General features: G+C 40.8%; 1 protein-coding gene across 3 annotated transcripts in view; it reads right to left on the bottom strand.

Moving 5' to 3' along the window:
• Positions 1 to 25665, bottom strand: part of FOXN1 (forkhead box N1) — a 97230-nt gene that overhangs the window by 19052 nt on the left and 52513 nt on the right. For all 3 annotated transcript variants that reach the window (XM_044283632.1, XM_044283633.1, XM_044283634.1), the window contains 2 exons: positions 25087 to 25539; positions 20922 to 21047 (listed from right to left, as the gene is read on the bottom strand). In XM_044283632.1, the coding sequence (XP_044139567.1) occupies positions 20922 to 21047; positions 25087 to 25539 (579 nt within the window). The remainder of the gene's footprint in view (positions 1 to 20921; positions 21048 to 25086; positions 25540 to 25665) is intronic.

Below are 25665 nucleotides of genomic sequence, written 5' to 3'. Positions count from 1 at the left end.
ACTGAGGAACTGATTCTGAACATTATTGGTTCTACTGGTTCTGCCCTCAAAACCACTGCAGTCTAAACTAGTCTAGAGCTGGAACGTGCCTCAACTGAATAATAGCATGTTTGAGAGTCCACGGACAAGTCAAATAGGTTCACCTGAATGCCTGTATACACTAGCAGTGACCACATAGCATAGCAGATCATACACAGCATAGTGCCTTATGATTCTCTACAGCAGTTTCAATTTTCAGTGCCTGCTCTGTTAACTCTGGGTGATTTTCCATTTTTCCATTTCCAGAGCCATAACTTTTTTTTTGTATCTTTGTGTTCACATTCCATTGTGTTTTCTGATGGCACTATTTAGTATTGCATAAGAGGTAGTGGGAAGCTGCAAAAAAAAAAAAAGACCCATGACCTTCATTCTTTAGGTCAATACGATTATAGTGATACCACATTTGTATATTTTTAATATTGAAAACATTTTTTTTATTCTTTTCATCACCATATTCTGACCCCCATGACTTCTACAAAATTGTCTGGGGCCCCACTTTTTGCAGGACAACCTGTTTTATTGATATCATTTTGGAGTGTGTATGACTTTTCATAACTTTTTATTCAACTTTTTTGATGAGGTGATGCAAAAAAAAAAAACTAAGCGGCCATTTTGTTTTGTTTTCTGTTACTGCGTTCTCCGCATGGGATAAATTACATTTATATTTTAATAGTTTGGGCATTTTGGACACAGCGAAGCCTATGTTTATTTTTTATTGTTTACTTTTATTTTAATTATGGGAAAAGGGGGTGATTTAAATTTTATATATTTTAATATTTTACTTTTTTTAGGTGACTATAAGAAGCAATCATTCGATTGCTTCTGCAATGCATTACATTACTTTGCAATTCATTGCAGATTTGCTATGTCCTTATGGAACTCTGCAACCTGCAAGGCTCCATAGGAACTACATAAATTCGGCGTATCCACCACAAGCGCAGGGATATTAAGACCGGCATCTAAAATGTTGGTCTTAATAAATGACCCATTAAAGGTTAAAATATCTTGGTGTGTTCAGTATCGAATATGAGTGCCACACACCGAGATACACATACTTACATGCACGCCGTTAACATCAATGAAGTTATTAATGGTTGTCTAGGGAAAGTTATCTCACACTGAAAGCACTTAGGCACACAAATAATCAATGTCCCAGATTTGCTCGATAAGAAACAAGTCTGGAGGCGCTGCAGGCCATGGTAGCACATTTAGGCCATGCAGTTTCCTCACATTAGCACAAGGCCTGGCCTTGTCCTGTTGAAAAAACTACTCTTGGGACACTTTGGAGAAATGGCCGTACCACTGGTTCCACAACCAAATCAATTTCAAGCTGTTAGTGCACCTGAAGTTAAGACTAGAGGAGTTCAGCTACCTACATTATGCCACCCCACAACATAATCCAGGAAGTAGGACTGGTGTGACATTTTCTTGTGAAGGCCTCTCAGGCTATCATTGCATCTGAGACAAAAGCAGGACTCATCACTGAAGAGGATAGACCTACATTCCAGCCTCCATTGCCGTCTTGCTGTGCACCATGGTAGCCTTTGAGAGCGGTGGTGTGAGGTTGATGGAGCACCTGTGTGTTGTAATTTCAATGATGAAGAGTGTATGTTGCTTACTTATATAGCACCAATACATTCCATAGTCCTTTACAAACATTAACATCACTCACTGTCCCCATTGGAGCTCTCAATGTAAATTTCCTATCAGGGTGTGTTTGAGGAAACTGAAGTACATGGAGAACATACAAACTCCATGCACATGTTGTACTTGGTTGGATTTGAACCCAGGACTTCAGGCACCAGTGCTAACCACTGAGCCACCATGCTTCCCACATGATGTTACTTTATTGTGTCTATTTTTCCTGTACGGTGACAGCACTATTTCCCTTAGCCAAATAGGCCAATATATGCTCTGACATACCCTTTGATCTTTACCATGAAGCATAATAAAATATAATTTGGTAAGTTTCAAGACACACTGTCCTAAATTTCAAACTAAGATCTGATACATTTACAAAGTCAGGACTGCTACTTAGTTATGCTCCTTTCACAGGCTGGCTTGAATACCAAAGTGTATAATGTATTCTCTTTAATTACAAGATAATAAATCAATTATCACCCCCAAAATAGGTCGATATAGATGCAGTGGAAGACATCTATATGTTTCTACCACCATAAAACATAAAAGGTGGTGATTTAAAAGAACACTAAACATAAAAAATCACAAAAAAGAACCCCCCCGAAGGGAGAAATGTCTCCCTTAATGTTCTTCCTTTAGTTTCATTCTATTTTGCTTCATATTTCAATTAAAACTAATAAATATATGTGTGTCCTAGAAGATCAGCCATGTCCCCCTCCTCACTATTCTGTGCATGACTGTAAGACACGTGGCTGCAGCAGGAGCCTCCCCCCTGTCTCTCTGCAGTAGGGTGAGTGCTGCACTTTCATCTTATTTGAGGAGTTCTGTCTGCAGTAGGACATAAACATCATTAATCCCTGCCTTTTAGCTAAACCCTGTCTCCTCATCTGGTCACCAGCCAAAAATCGAAGAAATGAGTAGTATAGTAACCCCTGTGTTCCATGCAGAATTTCTAAAAGACTGTATTAGGAACATGCAACAAGAATATGCCGTAAACGGAGAGTATGTATTTTGTTTTTCCTGTTTAGTTTTATCATTAACTTCTAAATTTAGTATTCATTTAAAAGCCTAAACTACAGACCAGTTCTGTTCTGTACCTGGCGGTTTTATTGAGGGTGGGAATATGAGACCAATTAAATGGCTCTGGTATAATGTTCAGAAAGTTTATAGCTGGGTTTATTGGATTTTATTAAGACATTTCAGTGTCAATTATGATATATTATTGTACATTTACAATATAAAAAAGTTATCCCAGCTCATACTCAGCGAAATTACTGAAGCTTGGTCATGTAAGGACATGCATATATACATATAGGTCAAACCAGGAAAATATCAAATTAATTTTAAAGCTAATTTAACTTCATGTTCACTCTATGTATTGGGAAATTCTCTCAAGGTACTGTATATCAATCTTAAATACCTGTCTTTTTTTAATGCAATTGAACAAAAACATTGCCACAATCGCAGTTATAAGTAATGTCCCATTAAGCTAGAATGCTGCCTACTTGTGTTACCTAATTTGAGTTGCATGATGTGATTTTCTTTCTCTTTAAAGGGGTATTCCAGTTATATGACGTTATATAACTATTAGATCTAGGGGGGTCCTACCGAGCGCTGTACTTGGTTATATCCGGAACCTCCATAGAAATAAATGGAGTGTCTGTGCACATGCCCAACTGGCTGCTCTGTTCATTCAGGGTACGGCCCCCCCATTCTCGTGATGCTATCAACCAGATGGTAAGGAACCCATCTCCGACTTTGTTATGGGACCCTATGAATTCAATGGTGGCATAATAACACATGCCATATGTCAGCATAAAACCTAAACTGGGAAAGACCAGGGTGTGCTGATTCTTCAGAACCAGACACAGTTCAGCCACTTTAGTACATGTTAGTTAGAGATATACCATAGCAGAGTTAACACACACAATTGGTTAGTTATCATATTTAGTTAACGCGTTATTACTCTGTCTGTTAACTCTGCGACATCCATAAATGACTCTAGCCAGAATGGTGAAACCAGTCGAGAGGTCCATTTTATGTTTTAATGACTTCTATGCTACTTCAAGTAAGTAGGGGTGTTAAATGTGTTGGATTTTATCAAAAAGTACTGTGCAAGGTATTTTTGTCCTTGATCTCCCAGTGCAGATTCAGTCGAATCTGAAGACCTAAGACTGTGTTGAACCCAGGGAATTTGGAAGAGCAGAGAAGTAGTGTAGTGCTAGTGCTAACCAACCATTTACTTATCATATTCCAGTGGGGGGATAGAGAAGAAGGATGACCACTTGCATAATGTACTAAGAACATACACTACCTTCTATACTGCACAAACTGAAGAAACTCTGGCATCTGGGCTGCTCGACACACTTACATACTTATCGGGGAAGAGGTGAAAACCTTTTTGGCCCTGTAACTTTGTTATATAAGGATCCTTGGGACATTGATTTTATTTGCACTCCATGCGGCTGATCAGATGCCTAGTAAGCTGTTTTAATCCCTTCCTAAACTACTGCATTGGGTTAAGGAACAGGGCCTCTATCACTAAATTTATGGATAGCAGTTCTTAAAGGGGTTTTCCGAGATTTTTTGATCGTGGGGGTCTAAATCCCAAGAGGATGGGTCCTCAGTACAAAAAAACTCTCAGAAAACCCCTTTAACTGTTTACAGACACCATAAACATTGATAACAGCTTCATTGCATGACATAACTATAGGGGGTGTAAAGGTTTGCAGTTACACCCAAGCCTAAGATACTCTGAAGACATTACAGTACAGTATTTATATTGTTGCTATTTTAATATCTTTTCTAAGTCCATCACTCGTCTTCTAAAGTTTCCAGAGTATATAAAGTTGTACATTTCTCATAGATTCTCTCCCTCTGGCATTTTCCATTAATTTATGTTATGTGCAACTCCAGAATAATAATATATTTTTCTATCATCGCCATCATGTCATTCTTCCCATGTACGCTATGTAGAGTGTTCTAGATGTTAGACAAGCAGTTAGACAGAGCAATCATTTGTATGTCTCCACCTAATAAGATGACACTGTCACAATCATTAATCACATGCATTGTACATAAGTCCTTCACCACCTGCAGACATGTGCACCTGGGTCCTTTTCCATTTGTGAAGTGAAATTATATATATATATATATATATATATATATATATATATATGGTTTCTAAAAGTATAGTTTTAAAATATGAAGATAAAATGTCTTGAAATGATTGCTGTTTAAGAATTTTATTCTAAATTGGGTCACTTGAGTTATAGTGCCCGTAGGTGGTCATGATGACCTCCATGTATTCGCAGCTATTACACAGTTGCAGTTGTTTTTCAACCCCTTGCATGGACTAACCTAATTTTCTTCCTATTTAGCACCCTACCCTTAAAGGGACACTAAACCGAGAATCCAAACAAAGAAAAAAGAACAACCAACAAAACGTAGCATAATCTTGTTATGTCTTTGTTATTTGCTCTTGTTTTATCAGATATCACAAGTGCAGACCCTGAACAATTAACTAGAAAAGCAGTGCATTGTTCTCTCAGGCTACAACCATGTCTTCTCCCCCTCCCTCTCCCCTCTCTGATGCTCAGGAGGTATATGAGGAGGTGTCTGAGTTTAGTCTGGATACTTTTTGTCTACACAGTGAGTGTGGCCATTTTGTTGGAACTATTTAGGAGTGACGAGGGGGCTTTTGTAGCTAGGGCTTAAATAGTTTTGTAGCTAGGATGATTTTGCCTTTCAGGGCCCTGGGAAAGCTGGGTTAGTTGCACAATGTAAGGGTAACATTATGGGGTCAGTGTGTAGATCTCCACAACACTTGTAATCCAGTTTTTCAACACTAAATGTCAAATTTGCCTAGACAGACAGTCAGAGATCCGTCCTGGCTATATAGGCGAACTTAAGATCCAGACACCTGGGAAAGCTGAGTAGCACTTTCTGTAGTGTCAGTGGTGTGTTATTGTCTAGTAAAGCTGCACACATACAGGGGAGGTTTTGTAAGAAGCTGCTGAAGTTTTGCAGCGTCCCCCTCTTTCGCAGCGCTGTGAATGTCTGTTGAAGTGAATGCAGTGTTAAGCCCCGCTCCTTAGTATGCTTCCTGTCTGCCTGTGACCTCTGTGAGTTGGACTCCAGCAGAAGATGGCGAGGCAAGGAGAAAGGAGAAACTTCACTGGCTGCATAATATCTATTTGCAGATGTCCATGAATAAAGGACTACAGACAAACTTTACTCCCTTCAAACATTTCAATGTTAACAAGGTATAGAGATCTGACAAACCACTCCAGCCTTGTCTTTTACAAGGTTTAGGAAGAAGTGGATGGGAGCCAGCCCCAAGCCTTCCTTTTTATGGGACACAGAGAAGAATATTTCCTTTTTTGGTATGAAACCTGCTTCTCATTTATACACATTCTTGTCCCCACCCTTATCCATAGTGTTAAGCATTTCTTTAAAAGGGTTGTCAGGTCTTGAAGCCGACAACCTCTGGGGTCCTCCCCACTTCTGGTGTCCCTCTCCGGTGTCCTTCCGCTGTTTGGTTCCCAGGCGCTTCTGGTTCTTGCAGGACCAGGAAATGGCTTTGTCCCATAACAGCAAATCACAAGCCTCAGTGGTCACAGCTGCTGGAACGGTACATCACTGCTGTGACATAGCATTCAAGTTGCTGTGACCACTGAGGCCTGCGATAGGTGCTGCTGGAATGAGAAGCAACTGGGAACGGAATAGCAGTGGGACCGCGGATAGGTGAATGTTTTTTTTTGTTTTTTTATGTTCAGGGGGACAGAAGAGGATCCCAGGGGTTGTTAGCTTCAAGGTTGGACAACCCTTTATCTCTCTAGTTTATATTTATTTAATTACGAAGATATCTAACACTGTTTGGCCACACACTATATATTGGTAGAAATATGACACAAACAAGTTCTAGGCCAAACATAAAGTCGCACTTTTCTTGATGTAGAATGGCCCATAGTGGGCCATAGAGACACACAAGTGAATTACCTAAATCTCCCTTAGACGTGCAAAATGGTTTACTCATAGACAGCTTTATAATCTCCTTCCCTATTTTATAGGAACATACCAAACAAATCTAAAACATGTAATGATGAATCATTTAAGTTATTAGTCAGAAGACACGTCTCACAGGATTGCAGATGCCCTACTTCCATCCTCAATTGAAAGAAGCAATGTACAGACTTGATAGTACATGCAAGCCTTAAAATAGAAATCTGACAGTTTATTATCTTGTATGTAGTCTTGCCAAACACATGTAGTAGGTAATTTTTTATACTTCATTGGGACACATTTAAGCAAATTGAATTTTATATATACTTCCTTACAGGAAGTATTTTCCCATGGTATCCCCACATAGCTACAGACGTGGACAAAATTGTTGGTACCCTTTGGTCAATGAAAGAAAAAGTCACAATGGTCACAGAAATAACTTTAATCTGACAAAAGTAATAATAAATTAAAATTCTATAAATGTTAACCAATGAAAGTCAGACATTGTTTTTCAACCATGCTTCAACAGAATTATGTAAAAAAATAAACTCATGAAACAGGCATGGACAAAAATGATGGTACCCCTAACTTAATATTTTGTTGCGCAACCTTTTGAGGCAATCACTGCAATCAAACGCTTCCTGTAACTGTCAATGAGACATCTGCACCTCTCAGCAGGTATTTTGGCCCACTCCTCATGAGCAAACTGCTCCAGTTGTGTCCGGTTTGAAGGGTGCCTTTTCCAGACTGCATGTTTCAGCTCCTTCCAAAGATGCTCAATAGGATTGAGGTCAGGGCTCATAGAAGGCCACTTTAGAATAGTCCAATTTTTTCCTCTTAGCCATTCTTGGGTGTTTTTAGCGGTGTGTTTTGGGTCATTGTCCTGTTGCAAGACCCATGACCTGCGACTGAGACCAAGCTTTCTGACACTGGCTAGTACATTTCTCTCTAGAATTCCTTGATAGTCTTGAGATTTCATTGTACCCTGCACAGATTCAAGACACCCTGTGCCAGACGCAGCAAAGCAGCCCCAGAACATAACAGAGCCTCCTCCATGTTTCACAGTAGGGACAGTGTTCTTTTCTTGATATGCTTCATTTTTTCGTCTGTGAACATACAGCTGATGTGCCTTGGCAAAAACTTCGATTTTTGTCTCATCTGTCCACAGGACATTCTCCCAGAAGCTTTGTGGCTTGTCAACATGTAGTTTGGCATATTCCAGTCTTGCTTTTTTATGATTCGTTTTCAACAATGGTGTCCTCCTTGGTCGTCTCCCATGTAGTCCACTTTGGCTCAAACAACGACGGATGGTGCGATCTGACACTGATGTTCCTTGAGCATGAAGTTCACCTTGAATCTCTTTAGAAGTCTTTCTAGGCTCTTTTGTTACCATTCGGATTATCCGTCTCTTAGATTTGTCATCAATTTTCCTCCTGCGGCCACGTCCAGGGAGGTTGGCTACAGTCCCATGGATCTTAAACTTATGAATAATATGTGCAACTGTACTCACAGGAACATCTAGTTGCTTGGAGATGGTCTTATAGCCTTTACCTTTAACATGCTTGTCTATAATTTTCTTTCTGATCTCTTGAGACAGCTCTTTCCTTTGCTTCCTCTGGTCCATGTCGAGTGTGGTACACACCATATCACCAAACAACACAGTGATTACCTGGAGCCATATATATAGGCCCAATGGCTGATTACAAGGTTGTAGACACCTGTGATGCTAATTAGTGGACACACCTTGAATTAACATGTCCCTTTGGTCACATTATGTTCTGTGTTTTCTAGGGGTACCATCATTTTTGTCCATGCCTGTTTCATGAGTTTATTTTTTTACATAATTCTGTTGAAGCATGGTTGAAAAACAATGTCTGACTTTCATTGGTTAACATTTATAGAATTTTAATTTATTATTACTTTTGTCAGATTAAAGTTATTTCTGTGACCATTGTGACTTTTTCTTTCATTGACCAAAGGGTACCAACAATTTTGTCCACGTCTGTATATAACATATGTATTATACAGAGTACATTATACACTAGATATATCTAAGTGTACCAGTATAGAAATACAGAATTCTATTGGACTATGATTTTTGGATTCCTCCCTGCCTCTGCTTGACAATCTGTGGCTCCTAGGCAGTGGTGGCACTCTGTTTTACTGCAGAGCTTATGCTCAGCTCTGACATGGGTGCGCTGTGCTCTGTGGCGCTAGCAGTAAGAGGGGAAAATATATTTCAGGGGGGAGTGAAGAGTGGGATGGACCATGTCGCGGCTGGATCTGTTATTCTTAAATTTGGGTAACCCTACAGAGTGGTAGTGCTAGGAGACTTTGACATAAATTTATGTGGTGTGGACTGAACCATAACTATCAATAGCAGATAAGAGTCATATTCACTCTTTTGTGGAGTCTATAAACCGCCTGGCCTATCTGGAGCTTAGGGTGTGGGCTGGCTCCTACCCCTAGCTACAGAAGCTACTAGTTGTGTTAGGAGTAGGGAGTGTGAGGATGGGCCTGGGTAGGCATGGAGCGGATATTATATGCAGCGGCGTTGCTAGGGCTGGTTTCACCCGGTGCGGTAGAAAATGGTGTCACCCCCCCCAAGCCCCCCCCAAAGCTTACAGCCCCATCACCTCCTTTCCTCCCTGGCAGCAGCTCACCTAGGTCAGGTGCACCCCACTTTCGCTGGCTGGCTGACCGAGACACCAAATGCTGTTTTAATTTCTTCTGGTGACCGCTTCTTCGTGTGGTCATCGTGTTCTGACCTGTGTGGACGAGTCACGTAGGGGATGTTCATCAAGCTCCACCCTGCCACCGTGCCGCCACTGATGTCCCTTCACATCCTTTACTGAGCCTGCCGAACCAACCCAAGCGGTAACTGGGGGGAGGGGGGAGTTTGGATAGCAAACATACCGCTGACGTGGGGGGGCTAAGCAGACAGATCGCCAGGAGCGGATTAAGTGCATGTGAGACCCGGGGCTGTCTACACCACACGGGCCCCTCCCTCCATTTTAGTTTATTTTTTTCTGTATGAATAGGCTGCAGTGCTTCGTGAGCGTCACAGTCTCCTCCTAGGCCATATGACATCATATTCATCGTTCACATGGTCTAGGTGCAGCTCAATCCCATCTGAGTGATTGGGGCTGAGCTGCAATACCAAGCACAGTTCTATCAAATGGACAGAGCTGTGCTTGGTAAGGAGCAAAGAGGCTGCGGTGCTCACTGGGACATCGCGTTCTCCTCAAACAGCTGATTGTCTGGGGTGCCAGGAGTCAGACCCCCACCAATCTCCTAACTCTCTCTGTACAGATGTTATAGATGTTACCTGCAGTCCTATGTAACACCTCACATAACACAGTGAATTATTGTGCTATGTGGGGTGTTATATAGGACTGCAGGTGACATCTACAAATTAAAATCTTAGCCCTCTCTACATATAGGAAAATACAGCACAACATACCTCTTACTTCCAGTGACATCTCCTGTCATGTAGACCTTCTCCTCCGTTTGACCCAGACCACCATGACAAATTCTTTCAGCCGCATCTCGTCTCTGCAGAGTTTGTTACACAGACACGTTCAATTTACTCATAATTGGGGTCAGTTATCAAACTGGTGTAAAGTAGAACTGGCTTAGTTGCCCACAGCAACCAATTAGATTCCACCTTTCATTTTCCAAACAAGCTGTCAAAAATGAAAGGTGGAATCTGATTGGTTCCTATGGGATACTTAACCAGTTCTACTTTACACCAGTTTGATAAATGATCCCAAAGGTCCCTGTCTACAGCAGTTATAATCTCCGCTAGAGTGCCCCCAGTAGTAATAACACCCTAGATTGTGCTCCAGTTAATAATGCCTGAATAGTGTCCCCAAAAATAATGTCCCCTAATAGTAATTTTTCCCACACAGCCCTATATAGTAATTTCCCCAACACTGCCCCATATAGTAATTTCCCCCACACTGCCCCATATAATAATTTCCACCACACTGCCCCATATAGTAATTTCCACCACACTGCCCCATATAGTAATTTTCCCCACACTGCCCCATATAGTAATTTCCCCCACACTGCCCCATATAGTAATTTCCCCCACACTGCCCCTATGAAGTAATTTGCCCCCACACTGCACTCCCATGAAATAATTTTCCCCACACTGCCCTCCATGAAGTAATTTGCCCCCACACTACCCCATGAAGTAATTTGCCCCCACACTGCACTCCCATGAAATAATTTCCCCCCACACTGCACCCCCATTAAGCAATTTGCCCCCACATTGCACCCCAACAAGTAATTTGCCCCCACACTGCACCCCCTGAAGTAATTTGCCCCCACACTGCACCCCCTGAAGTAATTTTTCCCCAAGTAATAATCTGCCCAAACACTGCCCCATATGAAGTGATTTGCCCCCATTTAATAATCTGCCCCCGAACTGATTTGCTACCACACTGCCCCATGTCCTCCTCTGCCCCCCAAAGTAAGTTAGCACACACAGAAAAAAATTTCAAAAAAATTATTAAAAGCTAATACTTACCTGTATCCGGCATAGTGAGGCAGGCACACATTCTTCATTGTCCTGTGTCCCTCCCGACACAGGCGCGTGATGACGTCATCACGCACGCCTGCGGCGGGATTTCACTACCGCATAGGCCTCAGACCTACTAGGCCTGAAGCCTATGGCGGTGATCAGTGGCGGGGCAAGGAACTATTCGCTCCCGTGCCCCCCCGCAGTATGTGGGCGAACGCCCCTATTATAATCTGCCACTGGGTCCGGCGGGTTACTCACCCCATCAGACTGGTGTCACCCGGTGTGGCCCGCACCCCCCGCACCTCTCTTGCAACGCCACTGATTATATGGTCTCTCCTTCTCAGGCATTCAGATCCCATGGGCAGAGAGGAGAGAGAGAGGGAGGGGAAGATTTTGGAGAATTTTCATGGCTACAGCATGAGAGTCAGCAAGGTAAACAATGTAAAGCATTAAGGACTTTGATAACAAGTTAAAGGATAACGGTCGTATATATATTTTTTGGGGAGTATTGGATTGTGGTGATTAATATCTCCTTGGTGGCCCTATTTCAACTTTTTACTGTGTATTCAATTACCCCTTAATTCCACATTTTTGTTCCCTGTACTGCCTACTTTTACCTGTGCCTAAAATAGGGTTGCTAGGCATGGTCCGTCTATGTGTTGAAGGACGGAGGACGCAGCGTGCAGGCTCACATTACTGACAGCCAGGGACTGTAAGTAAATGACTAAAGCCAGGTCCTCCCAGCAGCTGATAACAGTGCCTGGGCTGTGTGCACTTCTCCCTGTCCCTGCGCTTGGCAGACGCTCCCTCACCCAGTAGAGCTGAAGAATGCAGAGTTGAAGCAGCGCAGACCAGGGAAGGGAGATCTGCCATCTGCTCAGTGTATAAATGAAAGCAACATGTGGTAAGAGGACCCCTTTGTGCTGCAGGAGATTAACCCTTTAGGGGGAGGGCTCTGGTTACTGACACTTTTGGGGGGCTATTGTTGCTGGCAAGTGAGGGCAGGCGGGATTAGCCTCAGGGTGAGGGCAGTGGCGGCCATCTTAACTGAATAGTGAAATTGCAGTTTTATGCAGACTGGTTGCTAAGGGCTGAATCTTATTAAATATGGGGGAAGTCAGTCTAATAGTAACTGATTCTGGAATATCATGTTATTAGTAACTACATATATGAAAATTGAAATTAGGGTCTAAATGTGACAGTTATCCTTTAAGACACCTTATTATCCCCAGGTTGGTGGATTAAAGAGTTACAACATTTTAGTCAAAAAGGTGATCAGCACACATTATTCTCAGGCCCTGCAGTGGAGGGATAAAGAGTTAAGACACCCTGCACACTTCAGGTACGATTTGGCCAGTCGTATTATTGGAACGGCACAACGCCATGCGAATTGCAGACATTGTGACCGATTACAGTTGCTAGACACTGTATCAAGAGAAAGAGTAATCAGAGGGCCATTGTTTCCAACTACTTGTTTAACTCATGCTTGGACACCTGGGGAGAATTTGCACTGTGTACAGATAATTGCTGGCTGTACTACAACTACTATTTTGTGCACAGTATATAGAGACTTTTGTTAAGTTCAATCCGGCCTGGATACTCACTCTCTTAACACCACATGGCCTTGCACCCACACATCAAGGTCACCCCAAACTACCTCCAGACAGGAGCCTTGAGAAGTGTCTGGAGGGAATATCGGGTGCCCCTCCTTCACTGCTCTGACCCCAGGGAGTGACAGCCCGAGGGATTACACCATGACACATCATCATCAAAGCCACTACCACTCCCATCCTCTTCTTCAGCTCCTCGGGCGCTCGCTGCACAAGCGGGCAGCCACCAGCTCCTAAGAAATGGCAGTTTATTTATTTTATTTTAACCTATTAAATCTGATGTCTTTCTGGGGAAGTGGGAGAGGTGAGGGACCAGGGCCATGGCTCCTTGACTGTTCAGAGCTGATAGGTGAAGGAACCCCCCCTGTCAGCTGCTCCGCCTATAAGCGCTTGCTTAAAAAGAGAGGGTTGACCATTGCTTGTTTTTCTACTCTGTTTTCCTGAATGGCTAGGGGACAAGTTGGAGGGGGGTGAATAATTAGCAACCACGGCATCAGACTGGCCCACCAGAGGATCCTCTGGTTAATACAGACACCAATGCAATGGCTTCCTCCTGGTGGAGAAAACTTCATCCACAGATGGGAGATGTTTGAGCTGTACTCCATTTATAACCAGAAAATTGGCTATTTTTTTGCTGAACTGAATGGAGGTTTCTTCCAGAGACATTATGCACGCTGCCTTTACCTTCTAGTAAAAACTGATTATAGAAAAAAGCTTATTTCTATTTCCATAACTACTAAATTTTTGCATTCACAGCAGATACTTTTTAGTCTCTGAACTTGCATGACACACACCTTGCAACCTGGTAATATAGCACAATATTTAAGAAATGTCCCCTAGGGTTGGAAGACTAGGGGATGCACAAGTGACAGCTTGTCAGGCTGCCAGTCTACAGGTGGATTGATACTGGTAATATAAGTGATGAGCATGTTGTCTCTCGTCCATGTTATGCTCCAGCCCAAGGCACTTTCTGGTTTTCTACAATTTCTACAATGAATTATGCCAATGTATTGTAATAACCCTGGCACCTGACTGTAGGAAGGGAGTAGGCTTTTCTTCTTTTTTTTTTTACAATTATGAAATATGATTTTGGCAATACTGACTTCAGGATAACTACGGTGCTTAACATGGGACTTGGAACCAGATAACAGCCAGTAGGCTGGGAGAAAACCTTCATAAATAAATAATCGTGAGAATGTACCCAGCTTACAGAAATAATACATTATATTACGGCCTCACCCTACTAGGATGTCTTGACATTTTAAAATTCTACAGTGAATGCATTTTACAAACATTAGACAGTTGGCTTACCAACTAGTAAATATATATAATTTTTTTTACTAACTCGACATTGCGCATTTCGTTACAGCCATATGTTGGAGGTATACATCAGTAGTATTCTCTGAAGTATATCTCAGATGGAACTTATGTGACTGCGAAATCCATACGGTGGCATACCGATGCATCTATTGGCTACAATGTACCCCTTAAGGACTGAGCTCATTTTCACCTTAAGGACCAGGCCATTTTTTGCAAATCTGACCAGTGTCACTTTAAGTGGTGATAACTTTAAAACGCTTTGACGTATCCAGGCCATTCTGAGATTGTTTTTTCAGCACATATTGTACTTCATGACACTGGTAAAATGAAGTAAAAAAAATAATAAAAATGTAATAGAAAAATACCACATGTACCAAAAATGTGTAAAAAAATGCAAATTTCCAAGTTTCAATTTCGCTACTTCTATAATACATAGTAATACCTACAAAAATAGTTATTACTTTACATTCCCCATATGTCTACTTCATGTTTGGATCATTTTGGGAATGACATTTTATTTTGTGGGGATGTTACAAGGCTTAGAAGTTTAGAAGCAAATCTAGAAATTTTTAAGAAATTTTCAAAAACCCACTTTTCAAGGACCAGTTCCATAATACTAACCACCCCAAAATGACCCCATTCTAGAAACTACACCCCTCAAGGTATTCAAAACTGATTTTACAAACTTTGTTAACCCTTTAGGTGTTCCACAAGAATTAATGGAAAATAGAGATACAATTTCAAAATTTCACTTTTTTGGTAGATTTTCCATTTTAATATTTTTTTCCAGTTACAAAGCAAGGGTTAACAGCCAAACAAAACTCATTATTTATGGCTCTGATTCTGTAGTTTACAGAAACACCCCATATGTGGTCGTAAACCACTGTACGGGCACACGGTAGGACGCAGAAGGAAAGGAATGCCATACGGTTTTTGAAAGGCAGATCTTGCTAGACTGTTTTTTTGGACACCATGTCCCATTTGAAGCCACCCTGATGCACCCCTAGAGTAGAAACTCCATAAAAGTGACCCCATCTAAGAAACTACACCCCTCAAGGTATTCAAAACTAATTTTACAAACGTCGTTAACCCTTTAGGTGTTCCACAATAGTTATTGGCAAATAGAGATGAAATTTCAGAATTTAAATTTTTTGGCAAATTTTCCATTTTACTATATTTTTTTACAGTTACAAAGCAAGGGTTAACAGCCAAACAAAACTCATTATTTATGGCCCTGATTCTGTAGTTTACAGAAACACTCCATATGTGGTCATAAACTGCTGTATCGGGCACATAGCAGGGCACAGAAGGAAAGGAATGCCGTATGGTTTTTGGAAGGCAGATTTTGCTAGACAGTTTTTTTGGACACCATGTCCCATTTGAAGCCCCCCTGATGCACCCCTAGAGTAGAAACTCCAAAAAGTGACCCCATTTTAGAAACTACGGGATAGAGTGGCAGTTTTGTTGTTACTATTTTAGGGTACATATGATTTTTGGTTGCTCTATATTACACTTTTTGTGAGGCAAAGTAACAAAAAATAGCTGTTTTGGCAGCATTTTATTTTTTGTTATTCACAACATTCATTCATCTGACAGGTTAGATCATGTGGTATTTTTATAGAACAGGTTGTCACAGGACGCGACAATACCAAATATTTGTTTGTTTCAGTTTTACATAACAAAGAATTTGAAAAAAAAAAATGATTCTTTAGTGTCTCCACATTCTGAAAGCCATAGTTTTATTTATTTTTTGGGCGACTGTCTTGTGTAGGGGTTCATTTTTTTGGGGATGCGTGTGACCTTTTATTTTTTACGGTATTCACCTGAGGGGTTAGGTCATGTGATATTTTTATAGAGCAGGTTATTACGGACGCGGTGATACCTAATATATATACTTTTTTTTTATTTATGTAAGTTTTACACAATGATTTCATTTTTGAAACAAAAAAAATTATGTTTTAGTGTCTTCGTAGTCTGAGAGCCATAGTTTTTTCAGTTTTTGGGCGATTGTCCTATGTAGGGGCTCATTTTTTGTGGGATGAGGTAACTGTTAGATTGGTACTATTTTGGGGGGCATATGCCTTTTTGATCGCTTGGTGTTTCAGTTTTAGTGATGTAAGTTGACAAAAATGGCTTTTTTATACACAGTTTTTTTTATGGTGTCTATCGGATGGGATGGATCATGTGATATATTTATAGAGCCGTTCGTTACGGACTTGGCGATACCTAATATGTGCGGTTTTTCATTTTTTTTTTCTATTAGAAAATCAGGGGAATGGGGCGTGTTTGTTTTTTTCTTTTTTACTTGAAACTTATTTTTTTATTCAAAACACTTTTTTTTACTTATTTATTTTTTAAACTATATTTCTGTCCCACTCTTTTAGGGTCCTGATTCCCTCTGCAATGCATTACAATACATTTGTATTGTAATGCATTGCCTGTTAGTGTATGACACTGAATCAAAAACAGGTTGCCTAGGAGACCGGGGTTGAGGCTGGATCTTCTCGGCTCACGTAGAAGGCAGTTCCCGATGCAGTGCAGGGCATTGGGCAGCCTCTGCACGGCATCTGGCTGCCTTGTCACGCATCGGGTCCCCGCCACAGCAGCGCAAGGGACTCGATGCGATCACTCACCTGCCGCAAACAACTTCTATGTTGCGGTCAACGCGGACCGCGGCATAGAAGGGGTTAATCCGCGATTAAACAGCGATGCCGGCGGATATAGCAGGGGCCTGGCTACCAGGGACTGCCGGACCCCTGCAGTGATCGGGGGCGCACACCGCTCCGGTGCCTGCCCGATCATCCCGTCGTGCATGTACGGCGGAATGCATTCTGGCAATGCATCCCCCGCCGTACATGTACGGCGTTCTGCGCTAAGGGGTTAAAGACATTATTCCATGATTAATGTAAAAAAACATATATGAGACATCATTTAGTACATGATAATCTCTTTCTGACAAAGCTAGAACCAGCCCTGTACCTCACATGGATCTCCACATTCATTGCTCTGCTAGATTTATATCAAGCTGACAGCTCAATAGGAGTGTCTTTTCTATTGCAACTAAGGGTCATGTCTGGTCTCTCCCTATCACAGCTCAGGAAACAATAGAAGGATGAAACTGAGCATGTGCGGCCATCTCAGTGAGCAGGACAAAGAAATAAGAAAAAGAACTAAGAGCAGGTGGTACTATATGGATACATTTTATTGAATAGCTCAGTGACTATACAACATTTTTAACTACATGCAATTATAAAAGTACTCAGATCCAGGTGCTGGTTTGAAAACTTGTAGATTTTGTTTTTCGTGCAACAACTCCTTTAAGAAAAACTATACTGCAGGTTTTACCATTTATGGGATGGCCTGCTGTATAGGAGAGCACAGTCTTCTGCCCTTTCTTAAGCCCCCTTTTACACAGTGGGTTTCACAAAAGCAGAATTCGCTGTGTATTTTGATGCAGAAACCCACAGTCTGCTGGAGTTTTTCAATATAAATGCCGCAGACCTGCTTGTGCTTTTGCCCCATTTATTGGAGCTATGGGACATGGATTCTGCGCAGCCACTGCCGGCTTTTTGACTCGAAATGCGTGGCAAAAATCCAGCATCAAAAGAAACCTTGTGAATAGGGCCTTATATGGTCTAAGAGAAAGTTTACTGAAAGGATATTTCATTGGTCTCCGTGTAGTATTATATGTACTATAGCACTGTGCCACTGTGACATTGCATTTCATGAATTTTAGGCCCCTTTCACACGGGCGAGTATTCCGCACGGGTGCAATGCGTGATGTGAACGCATTGCACCCGCACTGAATCCTGACCCATTCATTTCTATGGGGCTGTGCACACGAGCGGTGATTTTCACGCATCACTTGTGCGTTGCGTGAAAAAAATCGCAGCATGCTCTATATTGTTTTCCACTCAATGCAGGCCCCATAGAAGTGAATGGGGCTGCGTGAAAATCGCGAGCATCCGCAAGCAAGTGTGGATGCAGTGCGATTTTCACGCACGGTTGCTAGGAGACGATCGGGATGGAGACCCGATCTTTTTTATTTTCCCTTAAACAATGGTTATAAGGGAAAATAATAGCATTCTGAATACAGAATGCATAGTACAATAGCGCTGGAGGGGTTAAAAAAAAATATATAATTTAACTCACCTTAATCCACTTGATCGCGCAGCCGGCATCTCTTCTTTCTTCTTCTTTGCTGTGTGCAGGAAAAGGACCTGTGGTGACGTCACTCCGGTCATCACATGATCCATCACCATGGTAAGAGATCATGTGACGGACCATGTGATGACCGGAGTGACGTCACCACAGGTCATTTTCCTTCACACAGCAAAGAAGAAGACAGAAGAGAAGGCGGCTGCGCGATCAAGTGGATTAAGGTGAGTTAAATTATTATTATTATTGTTTTTAACACCTCCAGCCCTATTGTACTATGCATTCTGTATTTGGGTACCAAACATGCCGATTTTTCTCACACGCGTGCAAAACGCATTACAATGTTTTGCACTCGCGCAGAAAAATCGTGCATGTTCCCCCAACGCACCCGCACCTTTTCCTGCAACGCCCGTGCGAAAGAAGCCTTAGAGTCAGCACTTTATTTTTCTTTCCTTTCTAAATAATTTGAGCAGGTAAGAAAAAAAAAATTATCACCCATAGTATCTAATTAGAGTTTAACTTTTTTTTTTTCACCTGCACTGGATATATGTAACATTGACTAAGTAACAATTACATAGTTTTCTCTTGTACAGTATGAGACACAGTGAATGTATCATTTCTGATATTCTATTGTCCATTATTACTGTATTTACTGTTTTTGTTGTATTGATTGCATATTGACTAGTGCTTTTACTCACATTGATATATGTTAACCTGTGTATAAGGACATGTAGAGTATTAAAAGTGCTATCCAACCCTTTAATAGTAAAGGGTCCTCTTCCTCAGCATACGCCATCACTATCTGATTGGAAGGGGAGGTCCGACCTCCTTCACCCCTACAAATCAGCTGTAGCCGAAACTACAGAGCTGCATCTGTTATGCAGTTAGATGGAGTTTGTCACTGCAGCGCTACAGTAACCAGCTCTGTCTACTGCACAACGTATAGAGCTGTGTAGCTCCGGTGCCAGAGTTACTGCAGAACAGCTCAGATCAGTGGGGATGCGGGGTGTCGGATACAACCGATCTGATAGTGATGGCCTATCCTGAGGCTATTTTAAAGGTTTGTTTTTAAGTTGAATGATTTTGAGATATTGGACCACATTTACTCATAATGGTGTATTTTACACCAGTAGAGGGAAGTAGAAAAGGAGCAATTTGGCATAATTTACAAAGTAACTATTAATAGGTAAAATCTTGTTCCAAAAACGGTTGCAAACACATTGATGAATTTGGGCAATGCGTTATAGTAGAGGGCTAAAGAAAATTGTTGAGGGAAAAGTAAGACATGACGTTCCAGTCTAGTTCCTGTAGCCTACTGTAGGACTTGAACTGGGTTGTGTCTAGTCACTTGGTGCTCTCAGTTTATAAAGAGTTATATTGGGAACATTTTGGTTATTGAAGGATGTGGAGTTGGATCTTGGATTTATGTCCTCATGAAATAAAAGTTTTGTATTAGAAGTTGATTTATCTTCTAAAGTAAATTGGAGATAAAGGGAAGAAAATCTAGATTAAGAAACATTTTTCTAATTAATTTTTACTTCTCTCGGTCTTTGAGCAAATGCTACACAGATTTTCAGGTTTTTCAGTAAAGTCAACAGGTGTTACATTCAGAACATGTATAAATTCGGCAATCCATTTGTAATATGTAAAAATTATTAAATGGCACAATAAGAAGACCCCCGCACTATAAAAATCGATGCAAGTGATTAAGTCATCTTTAATTGTGAGGACTCCTGTACTAGCAGTCCTCACAATTCAAGACGTACATCACTTGCATCAATTTTCGAATGCGGGGGTCTTCTTATTTTGAAATTATTTGGCTTGAGGCTTGAGGCCCATCTCTTGCACATATATCTTAGATGGTGTGCCATTTGAACTGCCTCCTAAAAGTATTAAATGGGTCATCTCATGATAACAACCCCTATCTGTGGGAGGACTATGCTACATTTTCTTTCTTGGGGATTCTGATTTAGTATTTTTGGTCATTCACTCCATTAGAAAATAAAAACATGTATTACGGATCTCTACTTGGTAGATCCATAAAGTTTTGCATGGGCTTTTTAATTGGCAATCAATTAAATTGAACTTCTTTTTGAAAAGAAAAAAGACCCCTTTGGTGCAAGATCTCTGCTTGCTGTACTAAATGTGGTTCCAGTATCTCCTACTTGCCATGCACGTGAATTTTTTGCAGTAAGTAGGAAGCTGACAGCTACTGTTTTTAGTCATCATCGAGGGACGTCATTTGCTTAGGACCCCTCTCTATGAATCAGAATGGAGAGTTTCTCTGTACAAGAGACTCCAAGTCTAGTGGATTTGAGCATTCCTTAAATTAAATGGACGGCCTTCCACCTGAATGGTCACCATAGTGATACTACATCCCTCGTGTGGGAACTGATGAGACAATCCCAGAAGGAGACAACCCCTTTAAGAGTCAGATCGAATTTTAACCCATTCTTTTTGCTGAGACATGTTTTTTACCACCACCTATCGACGCTTGAAACCTCAGACTTTATTTGCTCTTCTGTGAGTTAAGTTAGTACATGCAAATCTTTATTTTTGTGCTTTACTAACATGCACTAAGTAAACTGTAGAAGTCAGGTGAGTTTACATGTGAGAGTTACCTGAGGAAATGTCTGTGGGGCACAATAGATCTGCTGTGTTGGGGATTGGGACCAGTACATCCTTTGCTCTTTTTCTTGCTGTCTCATAAGCAAAGATTGAGGCTTCAGCTTTACTTCTGATCCCAGCTACAAAGAAATGACACATTTATAAGTCAGTCTCATATGGTTTGTTATAACATCGCCAGTCTCCAGTGTATAATCACTGCAATCACTGCAAAGAAAGCGCCAATGGTACGGCTGCTTGCATTGTGCACTGTATATGAACGTGCTGCACATGTGACCAGCATTATTTTGACACCAGCTGGGCCAGATTGGTCACTTTAACATGATTTTTTGTATTACTGTAATGTGTTTTTGTTGCGTTTACTCGTTAAACCTGTCAAACTAATGGTGGCTACATCTGTATGTACAGCGCACAATAGAAACAGCACAAACAGGTCTGGAACTTTCCAAAAAAGTACACGTCATTGCTGCAGACGCCAATCATGTTTCATGGATCATGGAGGTACCATACGCAATGGCTTCTAGCAGAGAAGAATAAAGAATGCAATGGACCATGCCACATTTTTTCCTTGTGGAATCCTTTTTGTATTTTTGTGGATTCAATCCATGAGAAAAGGTACAGTATGGGCCCATAGAATTTTATGAACACTGAGAAAATGCTACCATGTGTGGAAAAAAACACCAGAAAAGAAGCAGCAGTAGAACACACAGGTTCCTATAAATTTTTTTAAAAACACAAGCACTTATTCTTGCATTTTTGTCAAAGTTATGTGTGTAAGTACCCTGAAGGTTTGTCTGGCCTAATTTAAAACCTATTAGCTGGCAGGACTGTTTAAAAAAAAAAAAAAAACACCCACAGGGACCAATTCTTTATGGGCAGGCAATCAGTCCTTTAAAATATGACCTGTTGGATTTACTTTAGACTCATGGAGAAGAAACCCTGTATTAAAGGAAATGTGTCACCTATAATTTTGTTCCGCTAGTTAAAACCAGATAGTAACACATATCTTATATTAAAAGTAACACATACAATAACACACATCTTTATGAACATGATTATTGGGGTGGCCATCTCGTCTGAGCTGTTCTTAACAGAATTTATAAAGCATTAAGAAACTTGCTTTACGACAGCCCCATGGGCCATAGACACAAGGGACCTCATTGACTTCTATGGGAGAGTTTTCTGGGCATGCTCTGTGACCTGTGCAGAGGTCATTGTACAAGGAAGCAGTAGATGTGCTTTGGCAATCACCTATTCTGAATGGTGGATCCTTTGATATCTGTCATTGTAATCCTGCCTGTGATTGTAATGAAATGATTGTTAAAAAGTGATCTGTACAGATCAAGAAGTGGCGCCTATTAGAAGGCTATGCAGCCAGAGGGAAAACTGAAGGGTTTTAGGATTTTTAAAAATATAGGTAGTAACATGGAAAATTACAAATAGCATAATCTAAAATTCTTTCAAAATTGGTTTAACATAAAAAACTAATTAAAACAATAGGTTTAGATATAACAATGATCAAATCATTTTTATCACTATCATTATTTTGCATAAGGGATTCCAGTTGCTGCTGCAAAATGCTGCTCTCTGCACTTGCAGTATGGCTCAGTACTTTCTTATAGGATGTGACCTGAACTGACCTAGCTTATAAGGACGACCTCCAACAAGGTATTCCTCACCAACAGGTCATATTTTACATATACATTTTGATGATATGTTTACACATATGTTAGGATGCTTGTAGCTTTTTATACTGTAGGATACACCTAGAGCATTTCTTTGTACACAGGGGTGATACTGAAAACACAGCAAGAATGCAGGCCAACAGCACATCAAATACAGATAGGACAGGAAATGAAATAGAACATGCCAGAAAGTGAGGCAGTGTGATTCCCAGCAGTGCAGAAGCCCTTCATACTTGCCCCAAAAGAAGCTGAGCCAATAACCAGAACCATGATCAGTCCACTAGCAGAGTCCCAAGCCTGTGGTTATAAGCCACTAAATAGATTTGAAGCCACGTTCAACGAGAACCACCTTGGAAAACAGCAAAGAGGTGAAGAAGAAATAGCATGTTATGTGATAGCGCGAGACAGGATAGATATGTGAAATCACCAAGTTGCCATATTAATGCCCTTTAGAAGTATCCCTAAAGTAGAGTAATATATGTTCAAAACATATAAACATAATCTATTTGTTGTTCAAATATCATGAAGGCCCAAAGTTATCCATTGTGAGATCTAAATACTGTATATACTGTATATGCGGATATCCTCTGTAACAATTTGACCTGGGTAGGACTTTCATAAGTGCAACACAGCAGTCATTAAATCCCTTGCCCTCTAATGATGACTTTGCTTATTCTGTAAGTCTATTCTGCAAAGCTGGAAAGTAACCTGCAGAAAATACAGTAGGAAATATCAGTCTACTGTGTGTACTCCATGAATACTTACACAAAAATGATTGATAGATATATATATATATATATATATATATATATATATACAGTTGCAAGAAAAAGTATGTGAACCCTTTGGAATGATATAGATTTCTGCACAAATTGGTCATAAAATGTGATCGGATCTTCATCTAAGTCACAACAATAGACGATCACAGTCTGCTTAAACTAATAACACACAAAGAATTAAATGTTACCATGTTTTTATTGAACACACCATGTAAACATTCACAGTGCAGGTGGAAAAAGTATGTGAATCCTTGGATTTAATAACTGGTTGAACCTCCTTTGGCAGCAATAACTTCAACAAAACGTTTCCTGTAGTTGCAGATCAGACGTGCACAACGGTCAGGAGTAATTCTTGACCATTCCTCTTTACAGAACTGTTTCAGTTCAGCAATATTCTTGGGATGTCTGGTGTGAATCGCTTTCTTGAGGTCATGCCACAGCATCTCAATCGGGTTGAGGTCAGGACTCTGACTGGGCCACTCCAGAAGGTGTATTTTCTTCTGTTTAAGCCATTCTGTTGTTGATTTACTTTTATGCTTTGGGTCATTGTCCTGTCGCAACACCCATCTTCTGTTGAGCTTCAGCTGGTGGACAGATGGCCTTATGTTCTCCTGCAAAATGTCTTGATAAACTTGGGAATTCATTTTTCCTTCGATGATAGCAATCTGTCCAGGCCCTAACGCAGCAAAGCATCCCCAAACCATGATGCCCCCACCAGCATACTTCACAGTTGGGATGAGGTTTTGATGTTGGTGTGCTGTGCCTCTTTTTCTCCACACATGGTGTTGTGTGTTTCTTCCAAACAACTCAACTTTGGTTTCATCTGTCCACAGAATATTTTGCCAGTACTGCTGTGGAACATCCAGGTGCTCTTGTGCAAACTGTAAACGTGCAGCAATGTTTTTTTTGGACAGCAGTGGCTTTCTCTGTGGTATCCTTCTATGAAATCCATTCTTGTTTATTGTTTTACATATCATAGATTTGCTAACAGGGATGTTAGCATATGCCAGAGACTTTTGTAAGTCTTTAGCTGACACTCTAGGATTTTTCTTCACCTCATTGAGCAGTCTGTGCTGTGCTCTTGCAGTCATCTTTACAGGACCGCCACTCCTAGGGAAAGTAGCAGCAGTGCTGAACTTTTTCCATTTATAGACAATTTGTCTTACCGTGGACTGATTAAACAGCAAGGCTTTTAGAGATACTTTTATAACCCTTTCCAGCATTATGCAAGTGAACAATTCTTAATCGTAGGTCTTCTAAGAGCTCTTTTATGTGAGGCATCATTCACATCAGGCAATGCTTCTTGTGAAAAGCAAACCAAGAACTGGTGTGTGTTTTTTATAGAGCAGGGCAGCTGTAACCAACACCTCCAATCTCATCTCATTTATTGGACTCCAGTCGGCTGACACCTCATTCCATTTAGCTCTTGGAGATGTAATTAGTCTAGGGGTTCACATAATTTTTCCACCTGCACTGTGAATGTTTATATGGTGTGTTAAAAAAAAAACATGGTAACATTTAATTCTTTGTGTGTTATTAGTTTAAGCAGACTGTGATTGTCTATTGTTGTGACTTAGATGAAGATCAGATCACATTTTATGACCAATTTGTGCAGAAATCCATATCATTCCAAAGGGTTCACATACTTTTTCTTGCAACTGTATATATATATATATATATATATAAAATAAGCTTACCATAATCTGTGAGCTTTCCTCGTGGCTGGTGTACTGCATAGAATTACACCATGCTGTTTCCACAGCTATATCAGGAATGTGTGTCGCAAATGACTCATTATCTTCAGGACAGGTTGGACCACAGACATTTTCATAGCTGTCTATTCCATCCATGCTTTTGAAAGGTTTCTCCCCAAGAGACATAGAATGGATAGCATCTGGAAAAACGTCACTGAATTGCCTCTTGTAAGGATGAAACTGGGTTTTCTCTTTGATGAATTTACCAAAACTGGTTTCTGCAGGCTCATCACAGCTGTACCTTCTGTATTCATCTCTTGGAGAGGCCTTCCCTGAAAATCTCATAGGAATGTGATCTTGAGGTGACAAGGAAAGGTCGGGGCTCATGGATGAATCTTCTGAGCTTTTTCTTTCGGTCTGGCTTTCAGAATCACGTGTGTTTCCACCATAACTGTCCTAAAACGGCCAAGAAAGAAGACTGTTTTAGCAAAGTTTTAAGACATTCTTGCATTTGAAGTATTTGGCACCACTGTAAATCATGTATGTTACACATGTATGTAATGTGTTTAATGACATAAATTA

Source organism: Bufo gargarizans, chromosome 3 (genome assembly GCF_014858855.1).
Source record: "Bufo gargarizans isolate SCDJY-AF-19 chromosome 3, ASM1485885v1, whole genome shotgun sequence".
NCBI classification, from domain to species: Eukaryota; Metazoa; Chordata; class Amphibia; order Anura; family Bufonidae; genus Bufo; species Bufo gargarizans.
This window is presented reverse-complemented; position numbering and strand designations above follow the sequence as displayed.